At 42.4% G+C, this 20,215-nt stretch overlaps 1 protein-coding gene across 1 annotated transcript in view; it reads right to left on the bottom strand.

Annotated features, from left to right (window-relative positions):
* Nucleotides 1-3,902: 3,902 nt before the first annotated feature.
* Nucleotides 3,903-20,215, bottom strand: part of SNX27 (sorting nexin family member 27) — a 75,339-nt gene continuing 59,026 nt past the window's right edge. The window contains exons 10-13 of the mRNA XM_008575158.1: nt 10,229-10,378; nt 9,597-9,725; nt 9,173-9,232; nt 3,903-7,795 (exon numbers count right to left, since the gene is read on the bottom strand). Coding sequence (XP_008573380.1) covers nt 7,748-7,795; nt 9,173-9,232; nt 9,597-9,725; nt 10,229-10,378 — 387 coding nt within the window. The 3' untranslated portion in view covers nt 3,903-7,747. The remainder of the gene's footprint in view (nt 7,796-9,172; nt 9,233-9,596; nt 9,726-10,228; nt 10,379-20,215) is intronic.

The raw sequence follows: 20,215 nt of genomic DNA on the forward strand, positions 1-20,215 counted from the left end.
GGCTAGGAAGATACTGAGAGGTAGTTGTAACACCACCATTTATTAACCACTGCTCTAGGCCCCTAATGTGCATTTCTTCATTTAACCTCTCAACAACCCTGTGAGGCAGGATATGATTTTACAGACAGGGATAAGAAGGCTTTGAAGGTTAACTTAGAGTCGCAAAGCCAATAAGGGACAGCCGTAGGAGATGAACCCAGTTTGTCAGAATCCAAAGCCCATGATGCTCTCTTCTTACCTGTGCTTTGACTGAGAAATGTGGAGCGGGCTGTAGCAGTGAGCCCCATCAGGTAGAAGATGGACTGCAGAAGCCCTAAGGTCCCTCCAATTCCTAAATTCCTCTCTGTGAACTGCTTTAGGGGCAGGCTCAGAGGATAGCACAGGTGGTCTTTGACTTGATAGCACACTGACCGTTAGCTTCAGGTAGCTACCAGCTACCCCACCCTCATTATGTTCCTTCTTTTATAGACTTGCTTACTCTCCAGCTCTGATCTGGCCTCAGGTCTGAGTTGTTCTGTGAAAGCACAAGGATGAGTAAATCCCCACAACTCACCCCCCACTTCCACACCTTCTCTTAAATTGCCTCAAATTAAGAATAGTTTAAAAGAAGCAAAATGTGATACACTATGGCGATGTACCTGTGGACACTGTTTTGGGGGTAAAAGTCTCTTGGATTGATATAGATGAGGAAATGGGACCTTAGGAGGAGGAGAATTCAGTCAGGATTCTTAGCCAAGTAGAAAGCATCTGGAATTTCAATTAAATACAGATGTAGGGGTGTGTATGGGGTCAGAGATGGAAAGAAGTGTGTAAGAAGGGGGACAACAGGAGTTGGTATTATGGAAGGCGCATTTTAAACCAAAGGGCATCTCCCACAGTGATTCACTGACTTGTAGGTTCTCCACTGGGATGCTGGGAGTAGGACGTAACAGGACTGGGAATTCTCCTCCATCCTGGCATCTTCCAAGGCAGCGCCTCAGTGTGGCAGCCCCTCATGCAAACATCAATGACTACCTTTATTTGTTTCTTCTAAAATATTCAAGTTATATTCAAATGTCAATGGCAACATAAAGAGAAGGAAATAACTTCTGGAACAGAAGAGGGGAGCTGACAGGTCAATAGCAGGGACTAGGGGAAGCCTTTCAGTTGTAGGAATGAAAACATTCAGAGAAATATTCTCAGTTAAGGAGGCTAAGGTGATGAGAATATAGCAGGGGAAAAAAGAGCCCAGAGTCATTCTTTCAATGTGTTCCCATCCCCTTTCTATATTTTTAGAGCTTTGAAATGTATAAACATAATACAAGGTGTCTCCATTCCCTTTGGGGTTGGATCCTGCTATAGCTTGAGAGCCATGGCCTCTCCAACTCTCAGGGCTCCCTTTGTCTTTTAATTCTCCTGCTATAATTTCAAAGCCTTTAAAATATAAAGCCACGCCAGATCAGCCTTGGCTTCTAGTATTTGTGACTGAAGGAATTCCCACTCATCGCTAAGCCTCAGTCTCTTCTCCAAATCCAAGAACTTGAATAGCCCTAACCTAAAACTACTGGTTCTTGTAAGATCCTTGTTCTGTGGCTCCTCTTTTAATCTATTTCACCGAGTAGTCAGCTTCCTCTTGCTCCCCATAAATAGTTTCCCTACATTACATCCTCTCATCTACTCAATGAAAACGAATCACAGCTGTGTTTATAACCTAATTTTTCTCCTATTCATTTCAGCATTACCTTTTCTCCCTTAGTCTTCCTCATTAGTAAATATCACCACCATCTACCCACTTGAGCCAAAACTTTGATTACACCCCTTTTCTCATGTCTAATTTCCAGTCCAACTGCAAAGCCCTACTGGGTCTACATCTGAAACACATGGCTCATGTCTCTCCATCTCCACTGTCCTCAGCACATCACCCCCCAGAGGCCTGCTGTAGCCTCATCTGCCTCCAAGTTTCTCTTCCTGTTCTCCCGAGAAGCCAGAGTTATCTTTTAAAAGTTAATTCACAGATGCTGAGTACCTACTCTGCCTTGCTCACCACTGTATGCCCACTAAACAGTGCCCAGAAAATTAGAAGCTCCTTAGGTAAATGACTGCTGGACATCCATACTGAATTTCCCACCTGTGCCTAAATCATAATAGGTCCAAAGCTAAAACATTTTCTTCCCCAAAGTTTCAACTCTTAAATACTTCTATTTTCCAGTTACCACAGGCATGAAACCTTGGGAGTCTTTTACTCCTTTCACATAAATTCAATGTTATTAAACCATAAAATATTTTACTTCTACAATTTTTTTCTCATATCCATTTTCCCTCCTTTCAATTATCACTGCCGGTACTTATTAACTGAATAATCATAGCAGTCTCCTCATTGATCTTTCTGTCTATATTCTGAAACATCAATCTTCCTAAACTGCAGCTAAGAAACAAAACTTCTCTGCTGCTGCCTTTTTTAAAAAACGTAGAGCACCTCAGCCCGGCATTCAAGGCTTTTCAAAGCCTTACTTTCCACTTCATTCCTACACATACCCTAGGTTCTGTTTGAACAGGGACTACTCATCGTTCTCTGGACAAGTTTGATCCTTTGCCAGCCCCCCACGCCATGTCTTTTCATTCCCAATGGCTAGTGTCTGGCACATAATGGCTCAATAAATGTGTGCTGAATGCCTTTTTGTTGAAATCCTGCTCGTGCTAAACAGTTCACCTTAAACACCACTTTCTTCATGAAGATTTTCTTTATCGCCCTCATCCACAGGTCTTCTTCCCTCCTTTTCTAGTTCTTATAGCACTTAAATCTTCCACTGCAATGCACCATGGTCATTTGCAAATGTCTCAATCCTCTGTGAGGCGGAAGTTGGCAGAATGTTTCTTTCTCTGCTTTTGTATCTGTTGCAGTATCTCAACACAATGCTCTGCACACAGTAGATATTTTTCAAATGTTTGTTGATTTTAACCTTTGTAATTCTAATTCTAGAATTCTACTTTCTACTTCTCTATGGATTCTCTCTTTGTTAAAGAAAAAAAAAATCCCCATTAGCATAGTAATATTTATCAGATTCCAAATATTCAATGCTGATGGCTGGGTGAATGAGACCTTGAACAACGTCTGTCCACAAACTGCCAAACAAGATGTCAAACTTGTCCTTGCTTTTATAATCATCAGTTAAGGAATGTGGTCAGGGGTTATAAAAATAATAAGGTTTATAAAAATAATAATGTCTGACCCACTACAAATGCTGAGCTTTTCAGAGCAGACTCAGCCCATAAAATAGTGCACAGAGAGAAGCAAGTACTATTAAGAGCAGGTAATTAGGCCCCAACACCTGAGATTCCCCTGTCAAAGCAAAGGGCATGCAGGACCACCCTTATTCTCAGGGATGTGGGCAGAAGAGGGAATACAACCACCCAGAGCACCTGGTATTGTGCTGGGCATTCATTAGGGGTAATATGTTCCTCTCAGTTCAGACCCTATAGAGAAAAAGTTTCCTGAGTTACTTAAAAAATGAAGTACATACATGTCGTTGGGGAGGTATGGGGGTTGCGGGTAGCAGGGATCTGCCCCAAGAGCTCTACCAGGCTCTATCTGCATAAGGCTCAAAGAGGAGTCCTATGAATCTTAACAGGATTTTGTGCAGGCTGGCAAACTAGAAGGGTAAACTCAATCAGATCTGAAGGAGAAGAAGAAATTTTCAAAGGAGACTCTGGAAACAGAACTGCAGACCAGAGGACTCCTTGGCTCCTCCTTTTCCCACCCTTCTCCATCCCCTGCCCTCAAATGACTGCCCCACTAGTTACTTGGGAAAACTCATTAGATGTTACTTCTCATTTTCAGACTGAACATTCTAACTCAAATCCCAAAAGTCTCTCTTCATTTCTTCCCACACAACCCAAAGGATTTGTAGTCTAGGAAACCAAAGAACTGTCTCATCAATAAATCAATTTATTTAAAAGAATATGTTACAATTAATTACACTAAGTGACATTACCAAACAATTTTAGAGTGGTTAGCTCTAGAACAAGGAATGAAAGAAACACTGTTAGCCATTATGTGTCTGTATTTTCTTTTCACATTTCTTAAATCACAAATAAAAAATACAAGATACTGCAGTGAAAATACAATTAGAGTTTCTCTCAATAAATTAAAAGTATGCATGACCTGGGAAAAACTGAAGCCCAGCTCACTGGCTTAAAGGGGGGGCGGGGGCGTGGTATAATATAAAATTGGTGTCCAAGTTTAGCAGTTGACCAAGTGCCCCCGCCCACATCACTCCCCTCCTTCAATTCTGTTCCTTCCCAGGGCCCTAAACTACCCACACATCCTAGATTATTGCTGAGGAGTGAGCTGATGCTGTCCTGGTATGAATGAGGCCTGCCATGATGTGCTCAGGTTTAGGGGAAGAGAAAAACAGGAGGTGGAACTGGAAGCTGGAGAGCTAAAAAGTACCCACTATCTCTATTCTCCCTTCCGCCCTCCCTCTCTGAGTATTCAACCACATCATCTTCCCTCCAAAAGGAAGCTAATGTGACACAATAAAGCTGGTGAAGGAACAGCAGTATGTTGGTGTTCCACAGACCAAATAGTTTCTACTGCTGAATAAATCCAGCCAGAGCCAGACAGCATGACGGAGAGAAGGGAGGGCACAGTAGTCCCTCCAGGTCTGGAGACTACAGGTCAACTAGGTTGTAGTCCCCTTAAAAAAACTACCTCCTAGGAGTCAAGCCCATAAATTGGCAAATTCTGAAATATGAGAGAGGTGTCACCTCCTGCCAGTGCCCTATTTTGCAGCTCCAAGCTGGGTCTGGAGCTACAAGAGGGGATAACCCAAAGCTACTGGCCTGGTTAAATGAAGGATGAAACTAAATGGGCCAGGAATGAGAATGTTGGAATATTATCTAATTCCTCCCTGAGAGCTCTGTCCAGGACTAGGAGCTGCGCTGAGCACAGATATATTTGTACCTGTGCTGAGCTGAGACCTAGGGCAAGGGGAGGGCAGAAAAATGAAGAATAAAAAATATAAAGAACAGAGAGCCCACAGCATGGCCCAAGGGAACCCTTCTGCAGGGGCAGGTTTCTTAGGGCCTACATTTTCTCCTGATCATAAAAAGCTCTGACCTTTTGCCCCAGAGGACAGAAACCAAGTGTGGAGGGGAGAACAATGGGAGACCAGAAAGATCCTGCTAGCTCTGCTGGGGCAAAGCTGGGGGGAGGATGAGCCCCACTTTCCAAGACAAATTGCAAAAGAAAACTGGGTAGAAGCCTCCCTGGGCAGAAGCCAGGACTAAGAAAAATAGTAGGGGTTAGACAAAGAAGTGCAGAGGAAGGGGCGGGTGGGGGGAGAAAAGTCACACCTAACACTGCTTCATGCAAAGAAGGCCTTGACCCTATAGACCTCCACAGCCACAGTGACCTCTACCTCCATTACTGGAGGCCTGCTGTGGGTGGAAGAAGAGACCCTGTCCTTTAGGGTCTCCTTCCCCCTTCCTTGCTGTAGCTGGGTGTTGTTGGTGGGACAGCCTTAAGTAGGGGCTTTTCCTAAATAGATTCTGACAACAAGCCAACTACCAATGGGGTTCCCACCCAATCTCCAAAGCACCATGTGAGCGCTATGCCAGAAAAGGAACATACCACCATCTACCCACTCCGAGGGGCCTCCAAATTCCTATGTCTCATATCCTGAGGTCAGCAATTAGGCTGTCACATGGACTCTCAGATTTGTTCATTCCTTTCCCACTATCAGGGAATAGGGGCAATTGTTATTTTTACAGTTTGAACAAAACTGGTGTCAAAAGCCTCTTCAGCATCTTGGAGTGGGAAATCGTATCTTCTTTTCAGGGTCCATTGGCTCATAATTAAATTCATTTCGGCCAAAAGTTGACCCTGTGTCAAAGCCTTCAAATCAGGGATCACTCTATGCACTCTGACATTTTGCACTCTGTGATTCCACCTGGGTCTGGGAAACAGAGGGAGGATAGGATGTCCTATATGATCCCACATCACCCTGGAGCAAGCCACTGCTGGGATAACAGAGTGAGAGAGAAAGAAAAGTGGCCTCATGATGATCCACAAAAACAAGTTACAAAAAAGAAATCAAACCACCCCAAAACTGCTCAGTGGAGCTGACTACAACCAACTATGACTGCCTCCCAGTTAGACAAAGCAAAAGCTGCCCCTCTATGGAGGTTTTTGTTTAGAAGATGAAGAAGGGAAAAAGAAAAAAAGAAAAGGCTCAAGGATGTGTTTCAGTTGCATCTGAGCCTGATTTAGTGCTTTTTATGCAACATCTATAGAACTCACAGGCTGAGAATATTGTCCTACCCCAGTCAGCCCTGGCCTCTGATCCTGGGATATAGCTCTTAGGTGTCAAATGAGGAGCTCTTTGAGGAACAAAAGGGTTTTCCTTCTGTCTCCTTTTAATTAAAAATGGAGATCCAACTTAAATCAACCATATTCCTACTACTCCCTCCTGGGTCCTTGGTCGGCTTAGATGAGGCTATGGTTTGGTTGGTACAGACCATTGACCCATTCCAAGTTTCCCCAAAGCCTTGAAGATATTGTCAGATCCCTCCCCAACACTGCTATTTATGGAAGTCACAGAGAACGTAATAGTTATAGGTGGTTACTGGTCAGGAATGGAATAGGTAAAACCTTATGTACAGAGGGCATTGCTTCCTTCCTTTACCTTACATAACTCCAACATTTGTGCCTAAGGTATCAGTTTTAACACTGGTCCCTAACACTATACCTGCTGCAGAAAAAGCAGGGAAATGGGAAGTTACCACCAGGAAGTGTTTCGGGTTCCTGTGGAATTAACCTCCTGAACCCACCCTCAACTCCACTCTGGCCAGTTGAGAGAAAGTAAAGGGCCCTAGAGAAGCAGGAAGGAGATGTGGAATGTGGCTAGAAAGACATGAGTGGAAGATAGAGATGGACCAGGAAAACTGTCTTGGAATCAAGAGACCACACCAAGTCTTTAGACTCTCCCTGCAGATCTGCAGACTTGCTGCCCTTGAGAAACACACTTTTTTCTCTTCCCCAGCACCCTCTTGGAAGATAAAAAAACTACACTCCTTGCTCCTCAGACTCTGTGGCAACCCATGAGCCAGAATATGCACTTAATACAAAAAAGGGAGAAAAAAACCCAAGCAGGTTGTAAACTTTTTGGGTCCTTCACGAGGAGAGGTATTTTCCCTGTAAAATGTTTTGTTTTGTTCTGTTTTTTTTTTCTTTTTAAAGTTTGTTTCAAAATAAAGAGAGCAAGAGAGAAGTCATGAATTGTAGTGAAAGGTGTGTAAAAACACAAGCTAAAAAAGGTACTGCCATCAATATGAAATTTAAAAAGAAATATATATATGTATATACGTGCAGCTAATTTGTGTATATATAACTTTTTACATACATACATATATATGTCTGAACAGTGCAAATGGATGAAGTTCATAGTTCCAGTTTTAAAAATATAGTACAAGGAGAGTCTGTTGGTATGAGGCCCAGGTGAAAGATACCTTTGGCAAGTTAGTTGGGCTTGTTTCTTTTCCTGTCTTAACTCAGTTGACTTCCGTTGCTGACCAATCTGTTGTTCTTTACCAGCTCAATTCCAGAGACATGAAATTCAGAAGGGATTATTAATAATATTTAGTTTAGAGCTTTTGAATATAATGACTTTTTCCTTTTTCTCTTCTTTTGTGTTAATGGTTACTCTCTCTGACATGGGAGACAAAAGGGATAAGAGAATGAGGGCGAAGGGAAGGGGATAAGGAAAGGCTAGGTGGCCACATCCCTCTGCTGTGACCTCACCATCTGGAAAATGTTCTGAAAGAAAAAAAAAAAGTTATTGGGAAGTCACATCTCCTCCCACCTGGAGACAACTTCTCAAACAGAAACTAAAAAGGTATGACTGGTTGATTCAATCTGATTTGCCTCTTTCCCTGATATAACTTCCCAACTAGAATTACAGCCTTCTGGGGCCGGCCCGGTGGCGCACTGGATAGTGCGCCGCTTGGGAAGCGCGGCAGCGCTCCCGCCCGAGGGTTCGGATCACACGCACCCAAAAAAAGCTAGTAGGGAAACTTGCCAGAATTTGAACCCAGATCTGCCAAAACTCCAAAGTCAGACCATAATTGTGTCTCCCAGTGTGTAAATATCTATCAAATACTTTGTGCACATGTGTGAACATGCCAAACTTTGAATGATTTAAGTATAACCTGTATTTTAATACTTAGGACAGCATCATAAAATTAATTTCTAAATGAATATTGAAATTTATCCAGTTTCTATGTTTAGCAATTGGTGTTAATTTACCTCTCATAAGTGCTAGAAAGGTTCTACAATACCTCCTCCAGCCCTTTTATACTATTCAAGCTTTTTATTAGCCCTAATGTTGATTGCCTTCCCAGGGCATCTACTAGTTTGAGTATAATTTGTCTAATTAAATTTAAAGAAGAGATGTTTCAGGGAGCACCATTTCAAGAATTACAGCCTTCTACTGCTGGAAGGGACCTTGGATATTACTTTTCTGGTTCAGTCTTCCTATTCTACAAGAAGAGAAAACTGCGATCTAGAGAGGATGATTTATGCAAAATTATAGAGAGAAAAAAATCAAGGAGATAATCCAGGTATGATTTCCAGAACCCAATGTCCTTTCTATTGTACTAAAAATATAAATTTTCATGTTCTTGACTTTGCTTCCTGGTTCCTCCGAAAGATTTTTTGAGAATAAGTAGCTAATTATTCAGAATCTTTCAAATTCTGCTCCAGCAATGGCATCTATAGAAGTAAAACAGTAGCACATACACATACTTGGTTACCCTAGAAAGACTCTCATGACTTATCCAGTCAGATGTCTAAAACTGAGGGCAGCTGCCCTTCTGGGTCAGGAAAAACATAGAGGGTGATTTGATTTAAAAAACAGGCAGAGGAGGGTCCATGAAATCATGAGAGATGGAAAAGCCTGTAGCCAATGTCCACTCTCTAGACAAGGGAAGAAGCACGACTTTTTTGCATAGCCTATTCACTATCCAGAGGCCAAGCTCGCTGGAAAAATGTCCTGGCTCACAAGGGATAACCAGTCTCTAACTAATAGTCCTAGAAAGACAGAGATGAAGGTGGGGGTCCAGGTATTTGGCCATAGGCCTAGAAATTTTAAAACAAAAAGATGAAAAAGTCAATTCAAGAATTATTTAGAATTACCTCTTTTCTCCACTTGAGCTCGCAGAACACCCTCTCAAAGCATTCATGCATGTAATTGAACTGGGAAAAAAAAAAAAAAAGTAGCAATGCTCATTGACTTCTCAAGACCAAGGACCACAGGGCCATGCCTTCTAACTCCAGTTATCCCATCTTCCTAACCTGCTCAATCTATGACAACTACCACAAAAACTTTGCCTCATCTACTACTCTCTAGCTCCTTCTAGTGGTAACTATGAGTCAAGTAGGATGTGAAACTGCCAATCTTAGTGGGGCCTAAAGGAGAGGGGATGAACCTGGAGCTCCAGGGTTCAAACAGATTCAGATCTCAAGATAAGTATATCTCTCTACATTTATTCCTTTAGTTTAAAGAAAACTATAAGCCCAATCTATTTTCCCTAAGTATGCTTCCCCATCTCCCACTCACATATGGTGTGAAGATTTTAACCCATCGGGGCTTCTTCTCTCCTCGTGCGTATTCAAAACAGAAAGCCATTCCTTCTTCATCTGTATCCCATCGCTGCATCTCATCCCATTCAAATGCTATTACCTGGTTCTGGACAACCAAGAACAAGATAGTAAGTATAGATTGAGTTTGAGAGTGCTGAGGAGCTGAGATAAGGGGATTGTGAACCAGGCAGAAGAAGAGAAAGGAATGGAGATGTCTGCATCGATGCATCTTTTGACTGTGACAAAAGAATAAAAGTCAGTGAAAGTAGCCAGTGAAGTTGAGAAACAGTGTAGTATTTATTTACCCCAGTCAAAACATAGTTTTTGTTTTTCTGTTTTTTTTTTTTTTAAAAGATGACCGGTAAGGGGATCTTAACCCTTGACTTGGTGTTGTCAGTACCATGCTCACCCAATGAGCTAACCGGCCATCCCTATACGGGATCTGAACCCGGGGCCTTGGTGTTATCAGCACCGCACTCTCCCGAGTGAGCCACAGGCCGGCCCCAAAACATAGTTTTGATTTCATTTTTCCCCCCAAACGAACTAAAACATAGCAAGTGAGTGAGTTATCAAAGTATCCCTAGCCCCAGCCCCACGCTGAACTCTCACCTCCAGCTGCCCTTCTTCAGTGCAGGCATGCAGTTTAAAGTGCATGATGCTGATGGCTGTGATAACATGCCCCTTCCTCCTGGAGTCACAGGCACAGTGGGGGAAGATGATTTCATTGTAGCCCTCACAAGTCCTTAGCATGTTGAGGTACTAGAAAAAAAGGGAGGGGAAAGTGTTACTATGGAAGTAAATCACAATGAAGAGCTGCTGAGATGGCACATGAGAAGGAACAAAGAGAATATTCTCACCCAACATCCTGAAGTCCTGGCCTCTGGTCTCACACCCACCCCTAAATTGGGACAGGACTCTAAGACAATCTTTTATCCCACTTCCAACTTCTGCCTTCACACATCCAACCCTCCTTTCTCTATTTAAAAAAGATACACAAATGAAAGCCAGAAGAGACACTGTAACCAAGACTAGCAGAGCAAGAAGGGAACTCACAATGCTGTTTAGTCTGGTCCTCTATTTTATTGTGCCTAAGGGATGAGAACCTAATCTATTCTTATTTAAGAAAGGGAGTTAATGTTTCTCCCCCATCTTTTCTCCAATCAAAAGTTACAACAATCATCTCAGTGAGGAGGATTAAGCTACCCCAAATCCCATATTCATAAATGTTAAAACTGAAAGAAACTTTAAAAACTAGTAATTTTACAGAAACCCAGAGTAAGATGAGACTAGCTTAAGGACACAGGTAATAATAAGTGGTACACCAGGACAAAAAACCCAGGTTTAATTTCAAGGCTCCTTTCACTTTTACCAACTAATCCCCAAATCAGCCCCACTGTCCTCTGGGTCTTCAGCATATATACTTCCTTAAAAAGTATCTGGACCAAAACCAAGTAGCGTATATGACTCTCATGGGTACAATGCTACAAGAGTAATTCCGAGATGTCTCTGAACTACTGAAGTTAACTCAGCTTTTGTCCTTTTTCCTGTACAGTTAAGGCCAGCCTCTCATTCAACTCACTAATTTGAGTTGAGAGAAGAGAGAGTAAAAGGAGATGAGCAGCAGGACAGTAGAAGAAAAATAGAGAAAAGAAGATTTTTAAAAAGAAAGAAGAAGATTCATGAACTCTGACCTGGTTTCCTCTCAGGGATTGCCTGGGAAACAAGCAAATCACCTAGAGCCACCATACCCCCAGTTGCATGTCAAACAGGAAGAACAGGGCATACTGGTGATGTGTGCAAAGTGCTGAAGAGAAGAAGACAAAGGCACAGCACCTCAGCTGATTTCAACTAGATGGGCATGGAGATTAGAATACACTGGAGAGATGCCTTCTGCCTTATCAGGAGAACAGAAGAAAGGACACAGGCACAAAAAGGACACAAGGCAACCTATAACTCTGGTACCAATGAAAGGCACTTGAGAACACTGCTACTGCCACCAGGGACTGTCTGAGAAGACTTAGGGCCCAGGGAAAAATCATATCACATGCTCCCTTCTCTACTTCGTATTTCTGCTTAGGTAAAATAACAGCAACTTTAAAGATGAAAAATTATAAAACAGTAGCAGGAATACAGGGACAGGGTCTATTCAGAAGTGTCACAATACTTCACTCACATTTTTCTTCTCTCATTTCTCCCTTCTTCTATCACTCTTGTCCACTCCCCTTTTTTATTGTCTTTCCTACATCAGAGATAAAAGTAGATACTGCTAATCCTGCTATTGACACTATGAACAAAAAGTTGCTATACTGACTGCTATACTTTGGTAAATATGACAAGGTGCTGGGTAGTATAGAACAGGAGAGAACTCGTCAGGGTTTATAATAAGCAGCAAAGCTTGGGACAGAGAGCAGTACACAGAGGAGTGGTTAAGAGGTCGGGCCCAGACTACTAGTCTTGAATCCTGACCCCATTACTTCCCAACTGTGCAAACTTGGGCAAGTTACTTAAACTCAGGCAAATTACTTAAATCCCAGGAGCCTTAGTTTCCTCCTCTGTAAAATGGAAAACAATAATAACATCTACACCATAGTGTTATTTTTGAGCATTAAATATAAAGTAGCATAGTACTCAGTACATAATTAGGCATTTAATAAATGATAGCTAAAAGAAATAATTTTAAAACCTCCATTATCCTTAGCCAGAGGGCTTAACTATTTTCTTCTCAAGAAAGCCATGTGAAATGATGTATCTGTAAATCATTTTTTAAAACTCCAGGGGAAAAAAAGCATGTGAGTGAGACAGATGAAACATGAATAGCAGAAAGTCGGAGGCTGTTGAAGCTGAGTAATGGGTACACGGGGGCTAACTGTAGTATTTATTCTTTGAACTTCTTTTTGTATTTGAAAATTTCTACAATAAAATGCTGAAAGAAAAATAACAACCAGGCCTCCAGCACTCAATCCAAGTCATCCTCCTTATGTACTCATCAGAAACTTTCACATGCTCAGTAAGCAGGAAATCTGCTCAAACATGCTGAAGACCTCTGCAAATGTCAGTGGGTATCATGAAGCTTTGAGACTAGGTCTGCTCATGTCCTTCAACAAAGAAGGCATACATGTAACACATTTGTTGAGAGTTCTCTTCATTGAGGGGCAACAATACTGTTTTGACAAATATTTCTGTCACATTCCTCATTGAGAGTTTTATTGTATAGATTTTTTAAAGAGAGAAGCATGCAGATAAAGGCAAGGATTAGGAAAAAAGACATGGAGCTCTGCATATCTTGAGCACTCTGCATATCTTTGTGACCTTCAGTAAGTTACTCTACCCAGGTGCTTCCTCTCTGCCATCCGGAAATAAAGGACATTGCTGTCACCCTCTCTACCCTGATGTAGGGAAAAACACATGCATTGGAGTCTGACAGAAATGGATTCAAATCCGATGATACGCAATCAATATGGTGGAATAGAAGGACCGCAGTACCACTCTCTCCCACAAATCAACCAAATTTACAACTTTAAAAATATAACATCAGCCAAGCTGGGGCCGCTGGAGCTCAGGGTAAGAGGAGGAGAGACCTACGGAGTTCATGAAGGCGGGAGAAACCATGATGAGAGAAAGAAAAAGCTGCTCTGAGCATTTCAGGCCGCTGTTGCTTTAAAAGCCTTCCCTGGAGAAACAGCAGCAAAGTAGCAATTTAAACAACCACACAGCTCAAGTACTAGTTCCCACAGGAAGTTCCCCCGTGTTAGAAGCACAAAGGACAAAAAATTAGTTCCGGCCCAGGCACACCACCAGCACCTTGGGGCCTGCCTGGGAACTGGAGGCTTGGATCTGGGGACTGGACACCACTCGCACTTCCAGGCAAACTGCACCAGTGCCTCGGGGCCAGCCTGGGGACCTGAAACATGGAGAAGAGGACTGGACCCCCCTCCCACAACCAGGCACACCACGCCAGCACCTTGGGGCCTGCCCAGGGACCCTTGGCAAGGAGAAGGGGACTGGACCTCTCTCCCACAACCAGGGACACCATGCCAGCACCTTGGGGCCCACCTGGCCCAGAGGCATGTGGAAGGGGGCTGGACCCTCCTCCCACACCAGGCACAAAATGCCAGCACCTCGGGGTCCACCTGGGTAACCGAGGCATGGAGAAGGGGACTGGACCCTCCTCCCACAACCAGGCACACTGCGCCAGTACCTCGGGGCCCGCCCAGGGATCCAGAACATGGAGAAGAGGACTGAACCCCTCTCCCACAACCAGGCACATGGCGCCGGTACCTTGAGGCCTGCCCAAGGACCAGAAGCATGGAGAAGGCCAGTGCCAAGAAGCATGCTAAAAACAGCACCTCCACGTGGGTGGCCCACCACAGCCACCACAATAACCATGGCTGCTGCAAAAGCGGCTAGACGCCACAGCCACCACGCAGATGGTCCTCCAACCACTGGAGTGCATTCACACAAGAAGGGTCACCAGCAGAGACAAAGAAAAGAAGAGGATGTCTCTTTCCACAAAAGCCATTTCAGAGTGACAGAAGAAGCATCTGCTCTATGATAATATTGGGGGACCTGATCACATCTCTCAGCATTGGACAGATCATCTAGGCAACAACAGAGTAACCATTACTCTTTCAGAAGGAGAGAAGAAATCTAGGGCAATTAGAGTGGGGGAGGGAGAGAGGGGAGGGGGAGGGAATGGGGGAAGGGGAGAGGTTGGACAAGGGGCATAAAGAATAATTACGATTTGTAACAATATATATGCTAGTAATATTGATTTAATCAACATATCTCAATGTTCAACCCCCAAAATATGTATAATCAATTTTGATTCAATAAATAAAAAAATAAATGGATTCAAATCCCATTTTTAAATCTAGTTCCACTTCTTACCAACTGTGTGATCTTGGGTAAGAATCTTAATCTCTCAGACTCCACTTCTCCTCTATGAAGTGGGGATAATATCTGCAGGGTTGTTAATAACTAGGAAATGAGAATTTACATAAAGTGCCTAGAACAGTATCAGGTATTAATAGTACACCACTCCTCCCTTCTGAATCAAAAGGCGGATTTATCACTCCATATTCAAGAATGTAGTCTCTGAAATCCAAAGACCTTCAGGGAATTTCTTAATGGCATAAGTTCTAAAAATAACCTCAGTGAAAACTAAGGGCTCTTTGCCCTTGGTGAGAAGAAGAGGTAAAGTCTCATTGGGAGACAAAGTTTTCAGAGATTCTTGGGTTGTAGTATTTCTCAGCTTCAACTGGGCAATCCTTACTTTCCTGGGTTTTCACAAAGCCTAAACAGAAGAAATATTAAAAATTTTACATAAATCCAAAATTTGCAAAAGAAAGGTGCATTTTTGCTTTTGATCATATTTATTTTACATAAGGGTAGGTAAATATTTAAAACAAAATTATCCTGTCCATTCTCCTTTCATATCAAGTTTTGAGTAGCTAAGTATGTATCCTAAATTACCTTCCTTGATTCACATACCACCTAGATGGTAGCCTATTTAGGCCAAAAAGAAGGTATAGTATGGGAAATTTTATAAATGTTCAATAGTCAGCAAGACAGGTAAATACTGAAATAAGACAGTTATTAAAGTAGAGACTCAGTATTTAACAGAGCAGAACACTTTAGGTGAAAAGGTCAAAGTCCACTTTGAAGAACTTTCTGTTCTCCCAAACAATCTGCCAAGGGTCAAGCCAGGTCTAAAATTAAAATAAGGGCTTGAGAGGAACCTGGAGAGTCAAATCTCCAAAAATCCTACAGTAGTGATTCTGAAGAACCTAAAGATTCAGAATCACCAGTATGGTTTTTAAAAACAAAGACCCCTAGGTCCTACCCCCAGAGATTCCAGCTTAGTAAAAATAGGATGGGGTCCATAACTCTGCATTTTAAGTCACTTCACAAGTGATTATGTATAAGTGGGCTGGGACCACACTTGGAGAAACACTGTCTTTCACACATACTGCCTCGTGTGAAATCATTACAAACTATGTTGAGAAATGCTAACACAGAAACTATTTATCAGGGTTCCATAGTGTAATGGTGAGCACTCTGTACTCTGAAACTATTTATCAGTTCAACAATGGCAAAATCAGGCAACGTCAACATAAGAAAAACATAATTTACACATGTCTATTGTTTATGTGAGTGTAGAGAAAAAAGAGAGAGAGAGGGAGGGAGGAAGAAAGGAAGGACTCTTTCTTATACATTATATTCTCAACCATCCAAATTTGAGATGCAATCTAACCTAGTAGATAAATAGAAAACAAAAATGTTTTTGACCCCACTGGGTATTACAAACTATGGCAAGGATAAGAGCTATCCTCTGTATTTGGAGATTTGGAGACAAGAGAACTTACACAAAGCTTATTTATCTACCAAGAACCTTGGAGTATTTTGTTAAGATTCTACTTGCTGGCTAACAATCTGAATATCCCCATTTTGCTGGCATGGTGTCCCCAAAAAAGAAACTAAAGCTGAGAATTGAATTGCTGAATGTCTCAGGGTGATTTGACAATTAATTGTAGTGATTTGGATACTAAGTTGCTATAGTTAATGATAACAGGGCATATAGGCTCTGAAAGGTACATCTGAGTTGAAAGTTTCAATACTGACCATGACCCAAAGTTGGTGAGGCTAATGTCTTTGAACACTGATATTTGAATACGTATTATACTTGAATAAAATTCAAACTTGGTGACATTTCCTTCAAAATATGACTGCAATATTATGTGACTAATACATGCTTATACGTTGGCACTAGGTTTTCAAGACATTCGAGTTCCATAGATGTTTAAGCATATTTTATACTCAATGCCAATGACCCATGGGAAAACATATCTGTGTATTAACTGCATATGAGTTCTTAACTGGGTGATTACGAGATGTAAACTTGAGTCTAAAAATTATTTCATAATAGATTACTTTGCTTATTAAACTCAGATTTTCTATATTTTGCCACAGAACAACCTAAACTTTATTTTTCTAGCATCTTGCACTGTGCCTGGCACATACTTGGTGCTCAACAAATTTTTTTATTGAATGCATAAATGGAAGGATAGTATATTTGGAGTACTATATATGCAAAGAAACAATATGTATTCCACACTAGTATCATCAGAAGCCCTCATGAAATTACTCTGATTTCTATTATAGTTTCAAGAACAGGAAAACTTTGTTGGCTTTGGTAAAGACAAAAAACTACTGCAGAGCTTGATGGCTTTTTAGTATTTGGCCCTTTTCACCAAAAAGATACACATGTTTTGGTCAAAAGCATGCATTAGTATATAAAAGACAATGCCATTATCTTAACAGGCAGAAGTTGGATTTTATTATTTTTTTATTTTTTCAAAAGATGACTGGTAAGGGGATCTTAACCCTTGACTCGTATAACTTCGTATAATGTATGCTATACGAAGTTATTACGTTTTTAAGAAGATGACCGGTAAGGGGATCTCAACCCTTGGCTTGGTGTTGTCAGCACCATGCTCTCCCAAGTGAGCTAATCGGCCATCCCTACATAGGGGTCTGAACCCTTGGCCTTGGTGTTATCAGCACCACACTCTCCCAAGTGAACGACAGGCCGCCCCTGGAAGCTGGGTTTTAAAATTCTGTCTCACACATTGTAAAATCCCTTAGCCAAACTTCTGCCAAGGCTTAATTATATTCAAAAGATTTTTGGATTTTTTTGTTTCAGCCTGCTGATATGCAAACATTGATAAGATGGCTCCATGATCTTTAGCAATGTTCTAAGGCAAAGAGATTTGTTACTTTTTATAATATAAATGATAAAATGACCATCCTCGCTAAATATAAGATTACAGGCATTTAGATGGATGAGCTTTCCCTCATAAAAAGTACACAGAAGGTACAAAAGAATCCAAATGACCTATCAGAATCATTACCAAGGCAACTACTATCTTGTGTTAAACCATGAAAAATTATAATTGGAAAAATTTCAACTGCATGTGAATCTGCCAAGAGAGAAATTTCAAAATGCTATACAAGAGGAAATTTTTGTAAGCATTCTTTACTAATTCAATTTTTCACAATTTCCATCCCTGTATTTATGGCAGATACAGATAGAAAGCTAATTTTAAAATATTTAAGGAACATTCTAGGCAGCCCTGTCCAACAGAACTTTCTGTGATGATGAAAATGTTCTATATTTGTGCTGTCCAATATGGTAGTTACTATCATATGGCGACTCGGCACTTGAAATGTGGCTAGTACAACTGAAGAAATGAACTTAAACTTAAGTGAATTCAAATTTACATTAGAAAGCCACGTGAGGCTAGTAGCTATTGAATCAAACAGCACAGCTCTAGAATATACTAACCAAAAGTACTACTGAGCATAAATGTTTCAGCAACTACAGAAATGCAAGTTGTAAAAGCAAGTGATTTTGTGATTGCTAAATAATTGCTAGAAACTAAAATAATTTCTAATGTTACAAACCTAAATATTAGTTCTTATACAAGCTTATCTTTATATTAAAATGCTTTGCACATCTTTTGTTTTAGTATTTTTTATCAACAAGAATACTGTTTAGTTATATTAATAATAAAATTATATACCTACGTATGGTTATTCAAGCTCTCTTGTGTTAAATGGAAGAACACAATGGACTTTGCATCAAGGTCTACAGTCCCCCCCGCCTTTTTTCCTCTTCTCTTCTCCCCCCCCGCCCCCTAGCTTTGATCTTTTTTTTTTTTTTTTTTTTTGGCAGCTGGCCAGTACGGGGTCCCTTCCTTTTTTAAATTAGTTAAGGCTTCTGGTCAACATGGCGGAATAGACAGTCCCCAGTGTCACTATCTCCCATAAATCAACCAATTTACAACTATTAAAAAGCAATGACAGCCAAGCTGGGGCCGCTAGAGCTCAGGGGAAGAGGAGGAGAGACCTACAGAGTGCATGAAGGCAGGAGAAGCCATGATGAGAGAAAGAAAGGACTGCTCCCACCATTTTGAGCCCCAGTGGCTTCAAGGCTGGAGCTGGTGAGCACATGCAGCAAGAGCTGGCAAGAGCCGCTGCTGTGCCCTTCCTATGAAGTTGCTTAGAGGTGGCAGGGGAGAAGAGGACCTTGGTGGTCCTCAGGCCAGCAAGAATACTAACAGGATTCCTGTGGACCCACACAGGAGTGAGGAGCCACAAGAACTGAAAAAAGGAGCCACTCAGAGGCTACTGAGTCATGGCAAGGGACTAGCGCAGAGCCCATCCCATGGGAAGTGTTTGGAGTGTGGGTGGTGAGGGAGATGGGCCCACCAGGGGAACACTTAGGAACAGCAAGGACAGCTGATCTGCCCTCCAATCAGCACAGGACCACTCTGTGTAGACTAGTCAGGAATATAGACCTGCAGGGGGAGCAGTTTGCTAAAAAGACTCAGGCCCAGACCAGAGATTCCACACATCCCAGGTGTAATGGAATTCACAAGACCTGGAAGTCAACCAAAAAGCCTTCCCCAGGGAATCAGCAGCAAGGCAGCAATTTAGCTCAACCACAGAGCTCAAGTGCTGGTCCCGACAGCAAGTTCCCCCATTTTATTTTATTTAATTTATTTATTTATTTATTTATTTTTTAAAAAGATGACCGGTAAGGGGATCTCAACCCTTAACTTGGTGTTGTCAGCACCACGCTCAGCTAGTGAGCTAACCGGCCATCCCTATATAGGATCCGAACCCGGGGCCTTGGTGTTATCAGCACCACATTCTCCCGAGTGAGCCACGGGCCGGCCCATTCCCCCATTTTAGAAGTAAGCAAAGGACAACAAATTAGTTCCAGTGCAGAGTTTAAGTAGTGAAAACAGCGAATAATCCAACACAAAACTGAAAGAAAAAACAAAGTACCCACAGACAAGAGACAAAGTTTGACATTAACTAGTAAAAGTCTCACTTCACTGAAGAACACCTATAAAACCTAGAAGGACTGGAAGGCCCCTGGGCCCCCAAGCCAGGGAAGAGGGAGGGCCAGGAGCCTCAGCCATGCCCCCCGACACCCACAACCAGTCCAGCAATGACCATCAAGCCACTGCAGGAAGTGCCCCAGGCTACTGAGCCAGGGCAGTGGGGGGACCTTGGCCATGCCCCCCTGACACCTGCAACCAGTCCAACAATGACCATTGAGCCGTCACAGGAAACACCCCAGGCTCCTGAGCTGCAGTAGGGGCCCAAGGGCTTCAGCCACACACCCCTGACATCTGCACTCAGCCCAGCAATGACCAAGACATCACTGGAAGTCCCCTGGTCTCCCCTGCAGGAATGAAGGGGAGGCCACAGGCTTCGACCATGCCCTCCATCCTTCCCCCTTCTCCCACCCTATTTCCTTCCCTCTTCCCCTCTCCCCCTCCCATCCAACTGTTCCACAACATCTTAGAATGTGAAAACAGATGGAACCAGGGACTGACCCCTCCTCCCACAACCAGGCACATCACCATTGCCAAAGGGCCCACCTGGGGTCCTAAGGCTTGGATCTGCGGACCGACCCCTCCTCCCACAACCAGGCAAGGAGCACACCCAAAACACCACTTCAAGTGGGTGGCCCACCACAGCCACCACAATAGCCATAGCTGCCACAAAAGCAGCTAGATGCCA

This window comes from Galeopterus variegatus, unplaced genomic scaffold (genome assembly GCF_000696425.1).
Source record: "Galeopterus variegatus unplaced genomic scaffold, G_variegatus-3.0.2 Scaffold1148, whole genome shotgun sequence".
NCBI classification, from domain to species: domain Eukaryota; kingdom Metazoa; phylum Chordata; class Mammalia; order Dermoptera; family Cynocephalidae; genus Galeopterus; species Galeopterus variegatus.